At 40.0% G+C, this 20951-nt stretch overlaps 1 protein-coding gene and 1 long non-coding RNA gene across 5 annotated transcripts in view; one reads left to right on the plus strand and one right to left on the minus strand.

The window, feature by feature from the left end:
* LOC309620021 overlaps positions 1-20951 on the plus strand; it is a 601726-nt gene that overhangs the window by 394597 nt on the left and 186178 nt on the right. The window lies entirely within an intron of this gene.
* The window catches only part of MAP3K15 (mitogen-activated protein kinase kinase kinase 15), a 148157-nt gene that overhangs the window by 90570 nt on the left and 36636 nt on the right, over positions 1-20951 (minus strand). For all 4 annotated transcript variants that reach the window (XM_082375481.1, XM_082375483.1, XM_082375480.1 and 1 more), the window contains 3 exons: positions 7141-7334; positions 3467-3635; positions 1356-1462 (listed from right to left, as the gene is read on the minus strand). In XM_082375481.1, coding sequence (XP_082231607.1) covers positions 1356-1462; positions 3467-3635; positions 7141-7334 — 470 coding nt within the window. The remainder of the gene's footprint in view (positions 1-1355; positions 1463-3466; positions 3636-7140; positions 7335-20951) is intronic.

Consider the following 20951-nt stretch of genomic DNA (forward strand, 5'->3'; position numbering starts at 1 on the left):
TATACAAGCAGCTCATGCAACTCAATATCAAAAAAAACCCACCCAATCCAAAAATGGGCAGAAGACCTAAATAGACATTTCTCCAGAGAAGACATACAGATTGCCAACAAACACATGAAAGGATGTTCAACATCACTAATCATTAGAGAAATGCAAATCAAAACTACAATGAGGTATCACCTCACATGGGTCAGAATGGCCATTATCAGAAAGTCTACAAACAATAAATGCTGGAGAGGGTGTGGAGAAAAGGGAACCCTCTTGCACTGTTGGTGGGAATGTAAATTGATACAGCCACTATGGAGAACAGTATGGAGGTTCCTTGAAAAACTAAAAATAGAACTATCATATGACCCAGCAATCCCACTCCTGGGCATATACCCTGAGAAAACCATAATTCAAAAAGAGTCATGTACCACAATGTTCACTGCAGCTCTATTTACAATAGCCAGGACATGGAAGCAACCTAAGTGTCCATCGACAGATGAATGGATAAAGAAGATGTGGCACATATACATACTGGAATATTACTCAGCCATAAAAAGAAATGAAATTGAGTTATTTGTAGTGAGGTGGATTGACCTAGAGTCTGTCATACAGAGTGAAGTTAAGTCAGGAAGAGAAAAACAAATACGGTATGCTAACACATATATGTGGAATCTAAAAAAAATTGGTTCTGAAGAACCTAGGGGCAGGACACGAATAAAGACTTAGACGTGGAGACTGGACTTGAGGACACGGGGAGAGGGAGGGATGGGCTGGGACGAGGTGAGAGAGTGGCATTGCCATATATACACTACCAAATGTAGAATGGATGGCTGGTGGGAAGCAGCTGCATGGCACAGGGAGATCAGCTCGGTGCTTTGTGACCACCTAGAGGGATGGGATAGGGAGGGAGGGTGGGAGGGAGACGCAAGAGGGAGGGGATATGGTGATATGTGTATAACTATGGCTGATTCACTTTGTTATACAGCAGAAGCTAACGCACCACTGTAGAGCAATTATACTCCAATAAAGATGTTGGGGAAAAAAAAAACAACCCAGCCCCAAAGACCCCAGAGAAGCTTCTTTAAAACCCCAAAGCAAAATGCCTTCCTCCCTCTACTATGCTTCAATATTCATTAAGATATTTATCATTCTGAGCTGTATGGATTTAGTTACATATCTGACCTCAGAGCTAGAATATATGTTCCAAAGACAAAGTCCCTGAAGGTTAAGATCATGCCTTGTCCATTTTCTTTACTTTAGCATTCAACTCAGGATCTGGCTCATACTCAATGAGGGCTGAATGAAAGAAGGAAACAATTTAACAGCTGGCACGTTTCAAAACTCTATACGCACATTATCACTCTTACCTATTCAGTGCAAATGCATAGTGGAATTTAATGTTATGCTGGTCAGCCAGATCAGACGTCGGCAGCATTTCCAGTGTTTCTACCAGCTTCACCATTGCATCATAGTCCTGTTGGCAAGAGGTCCCAAGGTGAGAAAGACAGGAAACACCGCTCTTCACAGGTTTTTTTGAACGAACATGAGACTGCCTCAGCATTTAACTACAAGCCTTTCCCTACAGGCAGCATTTAGTGACGTTAAAGCCCTTAAAAGAATAGCAATGAGATTAAAAACAACAAGGTGGATGAGAGAGAAGACAGAGAAAGAATCACTGCTATCAGAGGTCACAAAAGAACCGAGGAAAGGAAGTTAGATTCAAAGACGATAAAAGAAAACAAATGAGCCCAGCAGCCAGGAAAAGCTACCACATTTTGAGTGTGGGAGAGTTAACACCAGCAGGGCTGTGGGTTAAAATGAACGGGACATAAACATGTAGGAAATCTTACAGTTATTTGCCACGTAAATGGGGGGAAACATCCCAATCCTTCCTATTTTGTCAGAAACAATCACATTCATCTAAACTAGAATTTCTCAACCTTGGCACTACTGACATTTGGGGGCTGGATCATTCTTTATGGTGGGGGCTGTGCTGTGTATCGTGGGATGTTAAGCGGCATCCGTGGCCTTGACCCACTAGATGCCAGGAGCACTTCCCCCTCCCTCCTCGAGTTGTGACAACCAAAAATATCTCCAGATACTGCCACATGTCCCCCGCTTGAGAACCACAGCTCTAAACTGCATAATTACCCAGGGAGAAATTGCTACCGTGTTTGTCTCAGCTGTGTCCCCTCCGAGCAGTGCCATCTGCTACCCTTTCAGCCGGGCTTACAATCGTTTCGGGCCAACTCGCTGACAGCCAGCCACAGTTAGCAGATGAGGACTTCCCACTGAAATCTCATGTCTGTTTTGTGGCTTTACACCTCGATGCTGCTACCCAAGGAAAGGGAAGGCAGAGTATTGCCAAGAAGCTTCTGGCTCACCCTTGAGCCCGAGAGTCCCACCAACGGAAGGTTATAAAGAGGAGGGATGCGTGAAAGCAAGGGCAGAAGGAAGCCAGCAGCTCAACAGAAGAAAAACTTCAAAAAAGGTCATTCCCATTCTCTTGTTCCATGGGGCATAATTTAATCATCATAATTCCTAATAGCATCTGCTATTAAAATCAATTAGATGCATCTGTTTATCACCAGGGGCACGTTCCCTAAGTGGCTGACTCTGTTCTCGGTTCAGGTCGTAAATGGAAGTCTCTCTCATTCAGATTTAAAGACCCGTGGCCAACAACCTCCAATATGGCTTTGTAGAATTCTGCAGGTTATGTACGTTGCCCTGCGTTCCTCCAATGGAAAGGAAGGCAAGACATCCTTAGAAATGGCTCCACAGCATTCAACTTGGAGGGAGGAAACGACTGATTTCCTCCATGGTACCATGTTCTACAAACCCTGTCTCAAGAACTCTCCAGAAGCCTCTGTCACTTGTCTTAGAATAAACCCCTGCATTCCCTGGGTCCTGGACTTGCCTCTGCTACTCCTGCTCTCCCTTTCACTAACAGGCAGTGGTAAACAAAGAAGGAAGTGACAAAGGCCTAAAGGAAGTAGCAGAGGAGTTAAGAGCAAAGAGGACAGAGCCGGTTGCCTCAGTTTGAATCTTGACTTTGCCAACTGCTGTGTGACCTTAGGCAAGTTACTTAACTTCTCTGTACCTCATGTTCCTCATTTGTAAAATGGGGATAATCCAAGCGTACACCCCATAGGCTTATGAAGAGGATTAAGTGAATTAGGACTTGCAAAGGGCTTGGAACAACGCCTAACACAAAGTGCACATAAACTGTTTAATTCTAATTCCTTTTATTAAGCAGTACTGTTTCTGAGATTTTGCTGGAGTGGCCTTCTGATATGACAAAACCTTCTTCAATATTTCCACCACAACAGATATGCGAGGTGACCTATGACCTAGCCACATCCCTATTTTGTCTGTAAAACAGCTACCTAACCATACACCCAGTGTAAGAGTACTTCATATGAGAAATTCCTCATGTCAAGGAAGAACTGTGATAGCCTCAGACAAGCATATTTCATACCTGGATATCACGATAGGACAGCAGTAAATTAATGACGATGTCTGAGGTCAGAACCTCGGTATTGTCCATGCGGAGTTTGATGCGAGCCAGCTCCTTCGCCAGTTCATCACCCTGGTATTTCTCTCTGGCTCTCCGGATGTCATTTAACAAGGCTTCTTTGTAATAAGCACTGGAGAGGAAAACAAGAAAACCTCCAGTCGCATCCATGTGCATCCAGGACTGTGTTGCCCTTAGCAGCTCAAACAAACTTGCTTCTCGTTGACAGGACTTAGGCTAACACATGGGGGCCTCGCCCAGACCTCAGACTCCCTGCATCAGCAAACAGGAGACACGTCCTACTTGTGAGTGACATTCTGTAAAAACTCACCACTAAACAGTAACAAAGAAATATCAGTTCATTATGACCTTGAAAATATTTTCAAACTTGACCCCATATGTATCTGGATGACCCACAAGACTTGCTACCCACCCCAGCCCATCCCCCTCTCTCTGGTATTTTCAAACACAAAGAAGACAAGAAAGTACCTTACTTGAATAGTAATTTCCCCCACGATGAAGAGATTTTCACAAAGCTGAACAAAACTCCAAAGCCATGAAACAGAGTAAAATGAGAACTTCTTTAAAATGTATCTATCAGGTGTCCCCAGCTAGTAATCACAAAGCTTTTTGCAGCTGGTCGAGAGCCAGAACCTGGATGTGTCCACGAGCAATCCAAGAAGCCGTGCCTGGACGCTTATGGGCAACCTCGGCCTTTTACCCCCTACTCCCCTTGTCATTTTTGACAGCCAGAGTGCTTTTCTAATGTAAGACGTAAAACTTCCTTCATGTGGGCGTCTAGATAATAATAGGGATGTATGACAACATTTCGAGCAGTTTAAATCCACACTGGAATGTCTCACCATAGCCCCTCAAAGAACCAATGCTAGTATCTGGTATTTGGTTTAAAATCTTTAAAAATGACCGAATTTGGTATACAGAGGCCAACTTATAATGACCATAGATTGACTTAAATATGTTGTCTACGCTCCAAGTAATTTTTTTTTTATGGAGACTGGGCATTGCCAAGCTGTAATACTGTCAACCCATTAAGCAGTTGAAATGTTTTAACTGTAGACAGTAAAATTAGGCTGTTTGTTAAAAAGAATAAGTTCAGTAAGTAATATTCTTCAGAGAATGAAAAACAACACCTAAGAATAACAAATGTCACTTTTAATAGCTATAAAACTATGTCAAAAAAAGTGTTTACCGTACACAGCCTGGTCCAATGCTTATAATAAGATCTCAATGAACATTTCAGGAATTAAGTGATGGCCCTCAGAAAGTGCTCTGATAAAATTATCAGTGCATTGCTTTAATTTTTATTTCCTTATTTGTCTATTGCTTATTACCCCAATGATGAGCAAATTAGCAGATTCTACTAATGTTTAAAATTCTATGATTAATCAAATGAGTCATTAAGTTGGGTGACAACCATTGTCCATTTGCTGGACTATAAAGGCATCAAAGCTATTAAAGTGTTATTAGTTCAGCCTGACAAGTAAAAATTTATACTATAGTTTAGACTTGTTTTCAAGGGTAATTCTGAAAAATAGTTTTAATAAACTAAGAAACCTAATAAGAATGGTAACTTGTAAGTAAATGAACAAAACACCGAATTAAATATGGCTTGGAGACATCATATATGTAATAAACATGCAGCCATTTCTGCCTCTGGTAACCAGGGAAGATGTTGCTAATCAATGTGGACTTAGAAATAAATGGCTTCAGGGACTTCCCTGGTGGTGCAGTGGTTAATAATCCGCCTGCCAATGCAGGGGACATGGGTTCGAGCCCTGGTCTTGGAAGATCCCACAAGCCGCGGAGCAACGAAGCCCACCCGCCACAACTACTGAGCCCGTGCACAACTACTGAGCCCTCACGCCACAACTACTGAAGCCCGCGTGCCTAGAGCCCATGCTCCACAAAAAGAGAAGCCACTGCAATGAGAAGCCCGCACACTGCAATGAAGAGTAGCCCCCGCTCGCCGCGACAAGACAAAGCCCGTGCACAGCAACAAAGACCCAACGCAGCCAAAAATAAATAAATAAATAAATAAATTTTAAAAAAAGATTAAAAAAAGAAATAGCTTCAAACCCCTTTTCCGCACGGGGCTCCGGGTAGCCTTTATCAATCTATCAAAGTTGGCACTTGAGCTGAAAATTTATCTGCCATCCCTGTTACAGATGTTTTAAACCATAAGCACCATTTACCCTCTCACCAACCCTTGCCAGCTATCAGGTAGTTCAAGGAGTGGAATCAACTAACAGATACTTCAAGTTCTCTGAAATTAAACCAAATCAAAAGAGTTGTTTTCCTACTGAAACATACACGAAGTGAATGAGAAACAAACTTGAATCTACTTCTTGCAAAGACCTTGCTCATCTAGCAGACTCAAGCTAGCCTACTTCCTTGTCAGACCTGAAAAGATGATACTGAGAGAGTTCGCTCCCTGAGCTTCACTAAAATGGTCACTGTGCAATAAGACAATAGTTAGCAAGGGGGGACTGAAAGAGGCTTTCCAGGGATGTGCTGCAAAAGGTCCCCCATTTGCTTTCTCTGTTGGCATGTGGTCACATATGTCTGGGTTTCCAGTCTTCTTTTCCCACTACAATCTGTAGCAGAAACTCTGTGTCCAGAGAAGAGGTGACAGGATAGAAAAAGAGAACAGATTGTTAGCAAGTGTGCACCTCACACCAACCCTACAGTAGTAACGCTCCACAGTTCGGGGAGCCACAACGCGAGCCACAGGGACGTGTGGTCCCTTACATTTCATTTTAAGTCAGTTCTGCCAGTGCTTCGGACTTTCATTTGTTTTGGAAGGACAAATCCTTCTTGAGACGTAACTTTCAGGAGTAAATCCTTTAAATTGGCCACAGGCAAGAAAAAAAACTCCCCAAAACTGGATCCTTTGGTTAAGTAGAATAATTTTTCTGCCTTCAAGTTTTAGAACAGGGATGTGTTAAGGACTGGTTTCTTGAGCACCGAGGCTCAAAGAGGTGAGCTGAGTGTTCCAAGGCTACACTGTGAAGAAGCGCCTGAGCCGGGATTCAAACCCAAACCTGTCAACTCCTGAATCACTACTCCAGACCTTCTCTGACATAAATCTACCAAGAACACGTCACAGGACACGCTGAGGTCAGGACGGCTTCAGCTTGACTCAGTACATCCCGACTTTTACAGCACAAGGACTTATGGTTGGAATGACTTTGCTGACGCATTTTAACAACCTTAACAGCTGATTGGTAGTAGGGAGGAAATCACATTCAGAAATGACCTTGAAACACAGAATCTCAGAGTTGAAGGAGCACGAAAGAAAATCAGTGACTTAAGTTCCTTATTTTCTAGATGAGAAAACAGCTACAGAAAAGTTATTTGTCAAGGTCACACAGGAAGTTGGAGCCAAACACAAGCTCACCCCTGACCTCAACTCCAGTTTTATTTCTTTTGGTTACACCTCAACGGCCCAACTTAGTGAGACAGTAAGGAACACTGGATTCCAGGATGACTTCAAAATAATTGGTCGGGGTTCCCCACTCTCTGGGCACTAAGGTCTCTTGAAGTTACGTCACCTCCATGGACGTGAAAGGAAAATTTTGGCAAAGCTCCCAGTGTTGTTGACGGTTGATGGGAATTACCATGAGGTCACATGGATGTCCTTGAGGAGGCTAGTAAACCTGTCCACCAGGGGCACACACAGCGGACCCAGGATGGTGTCCCAGTTGGGCTGCATGTACTCCGAGGCACGTCTCTGGGCGTCACTCTCGCAGCAAAAATAATCAGCGCATGGTGTCATGATGTACGGGATGAAATAATAATTTCCACTAGATGCCTGGGAAGAAGAAACAAAAATGTTTCACGAAATAATTGATGCAGAAGCACAGCTGTGGACTTGGGCAGGTGGAACCTTGGTGGGACAGGAAAGGAGAAAATGACTGACGATGAACAACTTGCACAATATGACTATGAATCTATCATACGCAAAACAGGAAACCACTCAATTTCACAAGCTCTAACACATGGACATACGACAAAAATTTGGTTTCAAACACTGAACTGATCTATATATGTTTCTGAACTTCATCAGCAAAGATTTTAGGGTTTTAAGTCTCAGAAATTACATCGTTTCATTACATATCCTCCCAAATCAGAGGGAACTTCAGCCCAATGATAACCAAGGATTACGATGTAAAGGCTTATTTTCTTTCTTTCAGCATAGGTGGAAAAGCCTTGTTATTTGATAATTTAACCACAGGTGAACTATTTATAAACTTTGTTGAGTAAAAACTGTTTTGCAGGAAGCAGATATTAATAAATATGATTAGTCTCAGAGATGTTTTGAAAAAAAAGGATCTGTTTAAAAATTTTTATATTGTCAAACAATACTCAAGTAAAACAGTATCTTTTTTCTATGGAATAATCATGATTCATAGTCAAATTGTAATCCTTTGTAAAGCATAAACACTACCTTTAAATAGCATTAAGCCCATGCTCAGTTTTTAGCATATTTGGAGGACTAAAATATGTTTTTATATGACATTCTTCTATCACAGTCAATCTTTTGTCTATACTGTCATAAAAAGCAACTAGGTTAAAATTTCAGACTTTCTAATTCCTTTATCTTCACTAAGTTTTAAAGAATTTACACGATGCCAGAAATAATTCATCTGACTTCTTCCCTTTAATTTTTTAAACTAAGGGAGTTATCTAGGAATTTTGGCATAATGCAGACATAACCTTGGGAAGTACACTTTCACCAAGAAAGAGAAGTCAAAGAAACAACACAGTTTCATCTAAATTAAAAAGAAATTCATTCATCAGAGAGACAACTGTCAGAATGCTACAATCTCAGATCAAACAGAAGTCTTGGGAAAACTTTCCACATTGGGGAACTAGCTTGAAACAAATATGTGACAGACATTTTAAAGTTTTCCTTTTGAATAAGATTTGCTTACACAAGGACAGGTGGCATTCTTATTTCTATCTAAATTCAAAATACAAATAATTGTCCTGCAATTCTCTCCCTCTTTTGTACCTTCTAGGGCATCTATAGCACTGTCAAGACATGTCTTTAGGCCCTAAAATAATTCGTTAAGCAAAAATGACTAGCGCTGCTCCACTCAACCATATTTGAGACGGTCAGCAAACTTTTTCTGTAAAAGGCCAGATGGTAAATATTTCTGGTTTTGTGGGCCATATAATTTCTACTGCAACTACTCGACTCTGCTGTTACAGCATGAAAGCAGCTGCAGACAACATGTAAACACATGAGCATGGCTGTATCCCAATAAAACTTCATTTATGGGCACAAATTTGAATTTCATATTTTCACATGTCCTGAAGTATTCTTCATCTTCTGATTTTTTTCCAAGCATTTAAAACTGTAAAAACCAATGTGAGCTCACAGGTCATACCAAAACAGGTGGTGGGCCAACCCTCGTCTAACACTAAGCTTCCTGATGTTTCATGATTCCTGATAATAGGTTTTATGAGAGTACTTACCCTGCTGCAAAATAGCAGCTGGACACTGTCCCCGTGGACACTAGATATTGGGGTTAAACACCTCAAACTACAAATGTCAGTCTGTTACAAAGAGAAGGAGCAAAATTTTTGGTGTGTTGGTGATAACTGGGGAATAGGAGGAACAAAGACCCTTCCCCCTCTGGTAATATCTTCAAATTCTCAAAGACAGGTTCAAATTGCCCAGCAAAGTAAGGTTTTGGTAGGTTAGAGACGAATTTCTCCATCATCTGTAACAAGAAAGCCATGTTGCTAAAGTTAATTAAATTAAATGCCATTTATACACTCAGAAGTTAAACTGCTTGTTCTTCTACCTGAAATTGGTCGAGTTTATGGTAAAAGATTTCCTAGTTCAGACTAAGAGGGAGAAAAGAGCTGTGTGAATCAGTGAAGTCCAGAAGGTAAAAAAAAAAAAATTTTTTTTTTCTTCAAAATTTCTCTATTGAAAAAATAGAGTTTGCTATTTTCAAAAAGTTAGAGCTAGGCTGGAGGTGTGTGGAGCTCCTCAGATCCCCTCCCCAGAAAAACAAACATAACTCGTAACAAATATTTTTAAAAAACCATTTAAAGTCTCTATAAATTGTCTTAAGAACATACAGCAAATGGAGGAACCTTTACTCGAGAAAATTGATTAAATCTTGATAAGAAGACTGAGACTCTAGTATTTGAGCTATAACCTGCTCTTCCCCTACCCTCGAGCCCAGAGTGACAATTCTATTCTGGATGGGTACAGCCAAGAAGATGGGACCCCCTCCCACCCTCAGCTTCAAGTCTAGGGTGGCAGTTTCTCCCTGGGAAGGCTAGGCCACCAGCATCCTCATTCACCACAGCCCTGTCCTGTAGAAGCTCTATTCCAGGCAAGCATGGTCAAGAGGACCAGGGCTCCATTTCTCCACCACGTTCCCACTTGTATGGCAGAAGCTCTATCTTAGGTGAAATAGGCCAAGAATACTGGGCCCTGATCATCTATGTCCCAGCTCACATAGGGCAAAGGTTCCATGCCAAGAGAGGCAAGCTGAGAAGATCAGGGACTGCTACCCTTGCCCAGCACCCCGCTCATAGCAGGGTATCACTCTGAGAGAGGCAGGCTGCTACCGCCACCCCTCCCCAGCTCTGGAGCAGTGGTGCAGAGGCTCTGCCTAGGGTAGAGGCATGCTGTAAGAACAGACAGCTTTGCAGCTCTCCCTAAGGGGACTGACTTTATGTGAAACATAGCATGGAGAAGTTCAAACCTACAGGCACTGTCAAAGACAATGGAGATTTTTATGGCAAGAAATTAAGAGGAGGCTGGTAGCTCCATGATAGCAATGGGTGAAAGGAAGACAAGCTAGAAGTTTAACAAAGAGAAACAGGGGAAGAGAGAGTTATGAAAGGCTTCCTGCGGTCAGAGTGAACCTTAAAGACCAGTTTTAAAAACTACCCCTGCAAAGAAGCCCAATGTTAATGATATTAGACTGTGGAACATTTATGTCTCTGGTGATTGGCAAAAACAATAAAGCAATCAGCTAACAATTAGGGGAGACTAACAACTGGATGTAATATCAATAGAGGAAGATCAGTCAGAAACTTAACAGGGAAACTGGGAAAAGATATAGTCAAAGAGAGCCCAGCTATAACCACTGTCATCCCCAGATGGGGATGGGAGGGTTAGGGTAGCTGTGTGCATGTTCAAGGCTGCACCTTCTGAGGTGTGACATCAGAGGCTGCACACTGGAGGAAATAGACTTCACTGAACTAGTCCAGCGAAGTCACTAAACAAATAAACCAGCAAACAGGAACAAGTTCCAGAGGCAGGAGGGAGAAAGTCAGTATCCAGAGTTGCTACATTATCTAAAATGTCTAGTTTTCAGCAACAAAAAATACAAAACATGCAAAGAAACAGGACAGTGTGATCTGTATACAGGAGAAACAGCAGGCACCAAGTAACTGCCTTTGAAAGGACCCAGGTATTGGACTTTGGAGACAAAGACTTGAAAACTGCTATTATAGATATGTTTGAAGAACTAAGGGAAACCATACTTAACAAATTAAAGGTATAACTACAATGCATCATCAAATACAGAATATCGATGAAGAATCAGGAATTACCAAAGAAGAAGCAAATGGAAATTCTGGACTTAAAAAGCATAATAACCAAAATTAAAAATTCACTGAAGGGGCCCAACAGGAAATTTAAGTGGAAGAAAGAATCAGTAAACTTGTAGACAAATCAATAGGGATTATGCAAACTGAAGAACAGAGAGAAAAAAGAATGAAGAAAAATGAACAGAGCCTCAAAGAAATGTGGGACACCATCAAGTGCACCAACAAACACAACTCATAATGGGAGTCCTGAAAGGAGAGGAAAGAAGCAGAAAAATACTGAAAGAAATCAGTGCTGAAAACTTCACAAATTTGATTAAATGAATCTACATATCCAAGAAGTTAAATAAATTCCAAGTAGGATAAACTCAAAGAGATCCACACCCAGATACACTGTAGTCAAAATTGTGAAAGACAAAGTCTTGCAAACAGCAAGAGAAACAAGTGTCTTATTGTGTACAAGGGCAACCCAATAAAATAAACATCTGACTTTTCATCAGAAACAATGAATGCTAGAAGGCAGTAGGACGACATATTCAAAGTGATGAGAGAAAAAAAAGTGAACCAAAAATCTTATATCTAGCAAAACTATCTTTTAAAAATGAAGATGAGGGACTTCCCTGGCGGTCCAGTGGTTAAGACTCTGCACTCCCAATGCAAGGGGCACGGGTTTGATCCCTGGTTGGGGAAATAACATCCTGCACGCCGTGTGGTGCACCCTTAAAAAAAAAATCAATCTAAAAATAAAGGTGAATCTAACATCACTGAAAGTATACAAGGTCTCGAGAGAAAATTTCAACACCCTAATAAAGGATCTGAAAGAAAATCTGGGGGGAAATAAAGACATTTTCAGGTAAACAAAAACTGAGATAATTTGTTCCTAGCAGACCTGTCTTACAAAAAATATTAAAGGAAGTTCTTCAGGCTGAAAGCAAGTGACACCAGACAGTAATTTTAATTCACACGATAAAAATAAAGTATGCAATATAGTTACTTATACAGGTAATTGTAAGAGACAATATAGTTGCTAATTTCTTCTTTCTTAACTGGTTTAAAAGACAATTGCATAAGATGATGTATATAATCATATGTTGGGGCCTGTAACATATAGATATGTAATATATTTGACACTAGAAGTACAAAAGATGCAGGTGGAAACAAAGCTGTATTGGAATAAGGAAATAGCACCATTTGGTAACTTGAATCCACAGAAACAAATGAAAAGAATCAGAAATGGTAAACAAACAGGTTAATGTAACTCTATAAGTACTTATTTTCCTTTCTTCTCTCAGCTTTGTTAAAAGGTAATATTATACAGAGTAATAATTCTAATAAAAATACATACAAAGATTACAACTAGGGGCTTCCCTGGTGGCGCAGTGGTTAAGAATCTGCCTGCCAATGCAGGGGACACGGGTTCGAGCCCTGGTCTGGGAAGATCCCACATGCCGCGGAGCAACTAAGCCCGTGAGCCACAACTACTGAGCCTGCGCGTCTGGAGCCTGTGCTCCGCAACGGGAGAGGCTGCGACAGTGAGAGGCCCGTGCACCGCGATGAAGAGTGGCCCCCACTCGCCGCCACTGGAGAAAGCCCTTGCACAGAAACGAAGACCCAACACAGCCAAAAATAAATAAATAAATAAATTAATTTAAAAAAAAAGATTACAACTAAATAAACCTGAGTATCCATAAGAGGTAGGTAAGCTGAAGGTGCAGGAATCCAACCTATTTGGATAGAATTGTTACGGGTTTTTTTTTTTTTTTTTTTTAGAAATTCACGTTCTTTTATTTATTTATTTATGACTGTGTTGAGTCTTCGTTTCTGTGCGAGGGCTTTCTCTAGTTGCGGCAAGTGGGGACCACTCTTCATCGCGGTGCGCGGGCCTCTCACCATCGCGGCCTCTCTTGTTGCGGAGCACAGGCTCCAGACGCGCAGGCTCAGTAATTGTGGCTCACGGGCCCAGTTGCTCCATGGCATGTGGGATCTTCCCAGACCAGGGCTCGAACCCGTGTCCCCTGCATTGGCAGGCAGATTCTCAACCACTGCGCCACCAGGGAAGCCCTGTTACAGGTTTTAAAACTATTTCCAAAACAAATATTTCTACTGAAATCTTGACAGTCTTCCTTTAGCAAACCTATTCTACCCAAATAGCACAAAAGTTAACTTTGCCCCAGTCCTGCTCTAATCCTCAATAATGAGGTGTGAAAAAATAAGATTTTGACAAATATATGCTCTGTGCTGTCACAGGTTATGGCTCAAGTGGGCGGAGCAGCAGCGGTGGAGGCTGGTGAAAGCCTGCCCACAGCTGGAGCGGATCTGATCCTCTGAGCAAACATTTAGCCTCAGTTTGAGAAAATATGGAGAAAGAAAGGGAACGCATGAACTCTGAAGACAACTGAACAAGTTTAATGAACAGGACTGAGGAGACAGCAGGCATCTGGAGCCTTGGGAAAGTAAAAATACTTCCTTTGAGAAAATCCTTCATAAAGTGTATATAGAAGTTTAAGAAATTTTACAGAAAGAAATTGGGGCTCATGACTACATTTTAAAAAGCAATTCATAAACTTCCAAATGAAAGCACAGGCTCTTGAGTGCAGTACTTTTGTTCTTACAAAGAATAGGCCCAAACATCTTCAAATGATGGAACACATTCAGTCTTTTGTTGGTGGGGGAGACCCAAAATTAAAAAGAAAAACACTGATTAGCATAACACATGTTCAATAGCAAACCAGGCTTGGATATTTGTAATTGTTACATTTATAAATGGAAACTTCTCAAGAATCCAGCTCATTAAAACAAATTTAACAAAGGCAGCTTAGTTTCCTACATAAAGGGGCATTAGAACCAGTATGCTAGGCACATAACTATGTAAACCCTTATTCTAAACACTCTTCAAGTATTTCCAAAAGGATGATTCTGATACAGTAAGTGAAGTCAGAGAGCAGAGTAAAAGCCACTGGTCTCTGACACTATGAGGGTAGGGAGTGGAGGAATCTGTCCTCTGAAGTTTTTAGCTCTAAACTTAGCAACTGAGATTTCCCAAACTACTACCATCTACAAATATCACCACAATGAACAGTTCATCCCATAGCATCACTAGGTTAAATAATAGGTATCTTTAAAAAAGCTCTCATTACAAAAGTGTGGTTATAAAAATGCCATAATTTTTAATGCCTGCCTAATATACCAACTGGTGAATATATATAATGTACTTCATCATTCTCTTATTATTTAACTTTGTTTTGAAATTTCTTACTATACACTGAGATGAACACCTTTGCATATGGCATCTTTACACTGTGGTCTTTTCCTAAGAATAGCTTCCCAGGAGTGAGATTACTAGAGCAAGTTTAAGGTTCTTGATATGTGTGGCCAAGTTGCTGTCAAAAAGGATGGAGCAATTTATACTCCCACTGGTAGTGTACGAAGGCACTTCAATTTCATCACTGTCTCAGGAGAGCTGGGTAGTGGGGTTTTTTTTTCCACATTTGCTAAGTTAGGTAAGAAAGAAATAACTTATGATTATTGAAATAGGAAGTCAGTATCATCTCAGCTCAAGCATAGCAAGATAGTGGAGAATTTGTATAGCCAAAGATTGAATCCCAACTCTGCTCCATACTAGATGATGACCTTGGAAAATGTACTTATCCACTTAAACCTCAGTTTTCTCATGTTTAAAATGAAGACAATAATACTGTCAATTTCTTTAAGTGATAGAGGCTTAAAGACAGTCATGGCACATAGTGGACATCCAATAAAAGTATTAGCTATGTTAGATAGTTCTAGACCAGACCAGACCGGGAATTCTGAACCCGGAGCCCATTAATTCTTGGGGGTCTGTGAGCTTGAATGAGAAAACAAAATTCCACCTCTGTCATCATTTGCCTTTAATTGAAATGCAACAGAGCCTTCGATCAGGAATGTAGATAACCCATTCTTGTTTTAGCAGGACATGGGACTTTGTCACTAATAGAAATCACAGAATTTTTCATGTCATATTACAGTTCCTGCAGAGGTCTCAAAATAACTTTTATACTTATCACTACTCCAAGATTATGACAGTTTTTAGACTTGCTGCTTCATTTTATTATTTGAGACATTAGTAAAGGAGGACATAGATTACAATATACAACTTTAAAAATATTTTTGATAACTATATTTCAGTGTAAATATAGTCATACTGAAATATAGTTGGTCTCCTTTGTAATCCTTTGTATTTATTTAAGCACTTTAAGATACATTCTGAGAAGGGGTCCATAGGCTCCTCCGGACTGACAAAGGAGTCCCAGGCCCCCAAAATGTAAGAAACCCTGCTCTGGACTCCAAGCAGATGTTTCATATAGAACAGCCTACCTGCAGCCCTAAAACATCAGAGATTCTTCAGTGGGCTTCATATATGAACATTTCCATGATAATAGTGTGAGTCTCATCCATAAACAACTGTCTGGATTCTCCAGGACAGCCCAGGAGAGCAGAGCATGTTGGGGTCTCAACCTAATTGCCCGTCAGGTTCAACCATGGCCACTAACCAAGAACACCTGGGACGCACCCCCCAGCAGGCTCCTCTGCAGGCGCCCTGTGCAGGAAGGCCAGCGGCCCAGGAAGGCCAGCACAGAAACACAAGTGAAGGGGCCTCATTACACCAGCACTTAGTTTTGTTTATGGCTAGCAGCAGCTCACATAGTTGGTTAAAAACAGCACAAGTTTTATAAATTAATTCTTTGGAGCAAATAAAATGTGTAAGAATTTATCCCAACCAACTCATGATGAGACTTTCAGCTTGACCTTCCATGGAACATTTTAAAAGTAATGATACAAACATTTAATCAGTCAACAAATGGCCTACTCAAAAGAAGGGGGAAATATCTAAGGCAGATGGAAGGTGGTTTAATACTACCCGTGAGAGAAGCTGATTTCTGAGCACTTATGGAAGAATGCATATCTTGATTGCTGGCAGATTCAAGCTTTGGAGCTTAAATCTTGTAATACAAATGGGCTGCAAATCCTTAGTGAAAACTAGAATTTAAACAGCATAGAAAATTGTTCCCAAGAAAATTTAGGGAGCAAATGTGCAAACCTAAGACAATTAAAAAATTATTTAACATAACCATGTCTGACAAAGTCAATTTATTAAGGAAGAAAATCTAGGTCAGGTACCACTCTAAAAAAAAATGATTACAAGGTACAATTCTTTGTCTAGTCAGTTAAAGGAGAATTTTTAAAAATCAGCATGCATGCACATCAGGGAAATGCATTTTTTTAAAGATCAATGCAAATAGCATTCTACATTGCTATCTTTCTATATTGGCCTGGTCATAAGAGGAACAAATGCATATACAGAAGCTGAGTAACAATTTCAACTGGATAATCAGACTACTGTGCCACTGAAAGGTGAATGAAGATATCCCTGCTGGAAACATGCCATGTAGCGCCAACTGAGCTATTCCAAGAGTCCATCTGCTTTGTTCAAATAACAGAATGGCTATCATAAAGTCAGAGAATTATTTCAGAGCTGGCACAAATCACAGTAATCACCTTATTAATAATCATCTCATTTTATAAGGGAGGAAACCGATTCCCAGCAAGGTTAGCCAACTGGCCCACAGATGACCACAGAGCCAGGCAAATCTCATGTCCTCCCCCTCCCTTCCTAGACTTCTTGTCACTAACCGTCAATCCAGCTTAATTCTGAAATATCCTTAAATAGACATGGACATGACATACAAAACAAAATGCCCAACACCAACAGATGAGTGAATGGTGAAGTTTATGGTATGTGAATTACATCTTAAAGAAAATAAATGGGTATCATGGGACACTAAAGACTTATTCAGTTGGTAGGCAGAATTAAATATTTATATCTCAGTTCTGACATTGGCCCTGTGAAATGTGACATTACTCCTGTGATATTCAAGAGGTACAGAGAAAAGTTTTATGGTTCACACCTCCAGAGTACTCCAATTTATTTACTTATTTATTCATAGTACTCCAATTTAAAAGAGAACACAGACCACAGGCATGAAGGGGAAAAAAAGACAAAAAAGACTTGAACAGAGAATTTAAGATGAGGTAGAAATAAAAAATAGCTATACAAATGAAATAAATATTCAAAGGGCAGACATTTTTACATAAATCACATTCAATGTGTAAAATAAAATTCTCCCTCTCCATCTACTATGAGAGCTAGCTTTCTTGTTTGAAATTGAGTCTTAATTAATAAAAGTGGTAGAAATTCTGATTCTGAATTCAGAAAACCCAAAGGATATGGAAAGTAGAAAAGAAATTTAATTGCCTTTTTACCAAAGTGGCCCTAAGCAATCTACATCATCCTCGGTAATTTTGGATCCCAAGCCAAAGCAAACTGAAGAACTGAGGAAGGCAAGAGGGAAGGACCAGGAGAAATTCTGTTATTCTAAACTTGAGGCCTCAGTGTGCTTGTAAGCCAGGTAAAAGACTTCCAGTATTGTAGACAATACCCCCAATACTGCCAATGTCTGTTTCTCAAAGAATTTCCACTTTACTGGGATCATAGAGATAACTATTTTGATGGGAACAATGAGCTTCTTTTAAGTCTCATTGGCTTTCCAGAGGAAAAAAATAATTACCTAGTCCAGAGGTCAAGAACCAGATTAGTTTTTTAATAAGGTGTTTTTTAGTAACATGATCCTAGCTTGGAAATTTAACTCCGCTTTTAAAAAAACATCTCTGATCTCTGGCTTTAGGACATGACAAATGAAAGTGAGGTCTAGTTTACTTTGAACAATTTCTTCTACAAGTATTGGGTGGAAAACCTCATCTTCTGCTAGTAATTTTCCTGGGGGACAAGGAAGGTTTATGTCCCCATGCTTCCTCTCTGGTGAGGCTACGCATAGCTTCCAAATAATTTCCCACCAATTCAAAGGAAAAAATTATTTCTGTGCATCTCAGCTTTTGAGGTACATGCTTAGTCTTGGGGTATATGTGATTTACATATTTCTCAAGTAAAATGATTATAAGGTGGTGGACACTCAGGCGTACACCCACATCCCCCCTTCAAGGAAGGACGTGCTGCGCCAGCTACCAGGAGCATTGTAGCTCTCACCCCTGCTGTCAGCCCCTTCTGGAACTGCCTCAGCTGCAGAGAGCACTTCACTCAATGTCACTCTCCTTCCAGTGAGGGATGGATACAGGAGAATAAAGGCCTGGCCATGCCATCCCAACTCAGAACTACTCCAAAAGGTCAGTCCAGCTCAGAGCTCCCCAGGGGGAATCGGCCAAGGCTGCCACTGAGCCTCCATCCCAGTTGGATTTCTCTCTCTTCCCAGTCCTGCTTCCTGCCCTCCTCTCCCTCAGAGGTGATCCCAAGGGCACTCCTCAATAAATCTGTTCACTAAACTCAGTCTCAGAGTCTACTTCCTGGGGGGAATCAACCTGCAAAATATAACGTAACTTTGAAAGTATGGTTATATTTACAAAGGAAATTAAAACAAACAAAGAATACCTGTGGACTATGTACAATAATAACAAACTATCAGGAAGTTCCAAGGTTTAATAGATAAAGTAGTCTCTTGGGGTTGGCTACATTTTCACTCTTGTTTTCATAAAGGCTATATCTTCACTCTTGTTTTTGATTGTTCATCATATAAATATGTCTTCTGAAGGGATAAAATGCTGAAAGGGTCTATCTTTGTTATCTCTAAAGCAGTAGAAGATAGCCTAAGAATGAAAATGTATGAAAATAATATATGAAAAGAAGTCATTTTTATGGATCTCTGATCAAAAACTGAATTACATTTTAACTCAAATACTGAATTATGAAGCAAAATATGATGTGTTAAAGATTTCTGTGAAAGGTATTTCTTTTTAAAGTTTTAAAAAAATACTTATTAATTTATTTATTTTGGTTGTGCTGGGTCTTAGTTGTGGAAGGTGGGCTCCTTAGTTGCAACACATGGACTCCTTAGTTGCGGCATGTGAACTCTTAGTTGCAGCATGCATGTGGGATCTAGTTCCCTGACCAGGGATCGAACCTGGGCCCCCTGAATGGGCAGCGTGGAATCTTAACCACTGTGCCACGAGGGAAGTCCCGAAAGGTATTTTTTAAAAACAAATCTTGAAAAGGAAATTAAGAAAACAATTTCATTTACAAGAATATCCAAAAGAATAAAATATGCAGGAATAAATTTAACAGAGAAGGTAAAAGACTTGTACACAGAAAGCTATAAAACATTGCTGAAAGAAATTAAAGGGGACCTAAATAAATGGAAAGACACCCTGTGTTTTTGGATTGGAAGACTTAATATTGTTAAGTCTTAAAGTGATAAACAGATACAACGCAATCCCTATCAAAATTCCAATGGCCTTTTTTGTAGAAATGGAAAAGTTGATTCTCAAATTCATATGGAACTGCAAGTGGCCCCAAATGGCCAAAACTGTGTTGAAAAAGAAGAACAAAGTTGGGGGAATCAGATTTCCTGATTTCAAAATGTATTATAAAGGTACAGTAGTCAAAACAGCATGGTACTGGCATAAAGGTAAACATACAAGTCAATGGAATAGAATTTCAAGTCCAGAAACAAACCCTTACATTTATGATCAGTTGGTTCTGACAAAGGTGCCAAGAAAATTCAATGGGGAAGGAATAGTCTTTTTAAGAAATGGTGCTGGGACATCTGGATAGCCACAGGCAAAAGAAAGAAGCTGGACCCCTACCTCACACCAGACATAAAAATTACCTCAAAATGGGTCAGAGAAATAAATGTAAGAGCCAAAACTATAAAACTTTAAAAGGAAACATAGGAGTAAATTCTTCATGACCTTGGGTTAGGCTAAGAGTTCTTAGATACCAACACCAAAAGCATGAGCCATAAAAGAAGTAATTGATAAAGTCTCTGATAAGAGCCTTGCTTCCAGAATATACAAAGAACTCTACAGCTCCATAATAAGACTAAAAAATCCAACTAAAAATAAGCAAAAGACTTGAATAGACATTTCACCAAAAAAAGACTATGAATGGCTAATAAGCACATGAGAAGATGCTCAACATCATTACCCACCAGGGAAATACAAAACGACAATAGGATACCACTCCATACTCACTAAAATGGATATAATAAAAAGACAGACAATACCAAGTATTGATGAGGATGTGAAGCCAGACCTCTCATTGCTGATGGAAATGTAAAATGGTACAGCCACCTTGAACATTATTTTGATAGTTTCTTACAAAGTCAAACATATATTTACTATATGATCCAGCAACTCCATTCCTAGGTATCTACCCAAGAGGAATGAAGACATATTTCCAACACAAAGACTTGTACTTGAATGTTTATAGCAACATTATGAATAATAACCAAAAAGTGGAGACAATCCAAATGTCCATCAACTGGGGAATATATAAATACAACGTGGAATATGCATACACTAGAATACTTTTCAGCAATAAAAAAGAACTACTGATACTTGCTACATCATGGGTGAACCTCACAAACATCATGCTAAGTGAAAGAAACTAGATGCAAAAGACCACATTATTGTATCCTTCCATTTCTATGAAAAGTCCTGAAAAGGTAAATCTATAACACATAAAGCAAATTAGTGGTTGCTTGGGGCTGGGATGGGAACAGGCATTGTCTGGAAACAAGTATATTTTGGGGTGATGGAAATGCTCTAAAGCTGGGTTGTAGTAATGGCTGCACAACTCTTAAAAATCACTGAATTGTGTGTACACAGGTGCATTTTATGGTATGTCAATTATACCTAAATAAAGAGTTTAAAAAAAAAACACGAGACTATGAGCATCAGCTGAAAAAAAAGGTGAGCACAAAAGGTGATACTGTGTTTCCGAAGAACAGAAGAGCCCAGA

Source organism: Balaenoptera borealis, assembly GCF_965194805.1.
Source record: "Balaenoptera borealis genome assembly, chromosome: X".
In the NCBI taxonomy this organism is placed as follows: domain Eukaryota; kingdom Metazoa; phylum Chordata; class Mammalia; order Artiodactyla; family Balaenopteridae; genus Balaenoptera; species Balaenoptera borealis.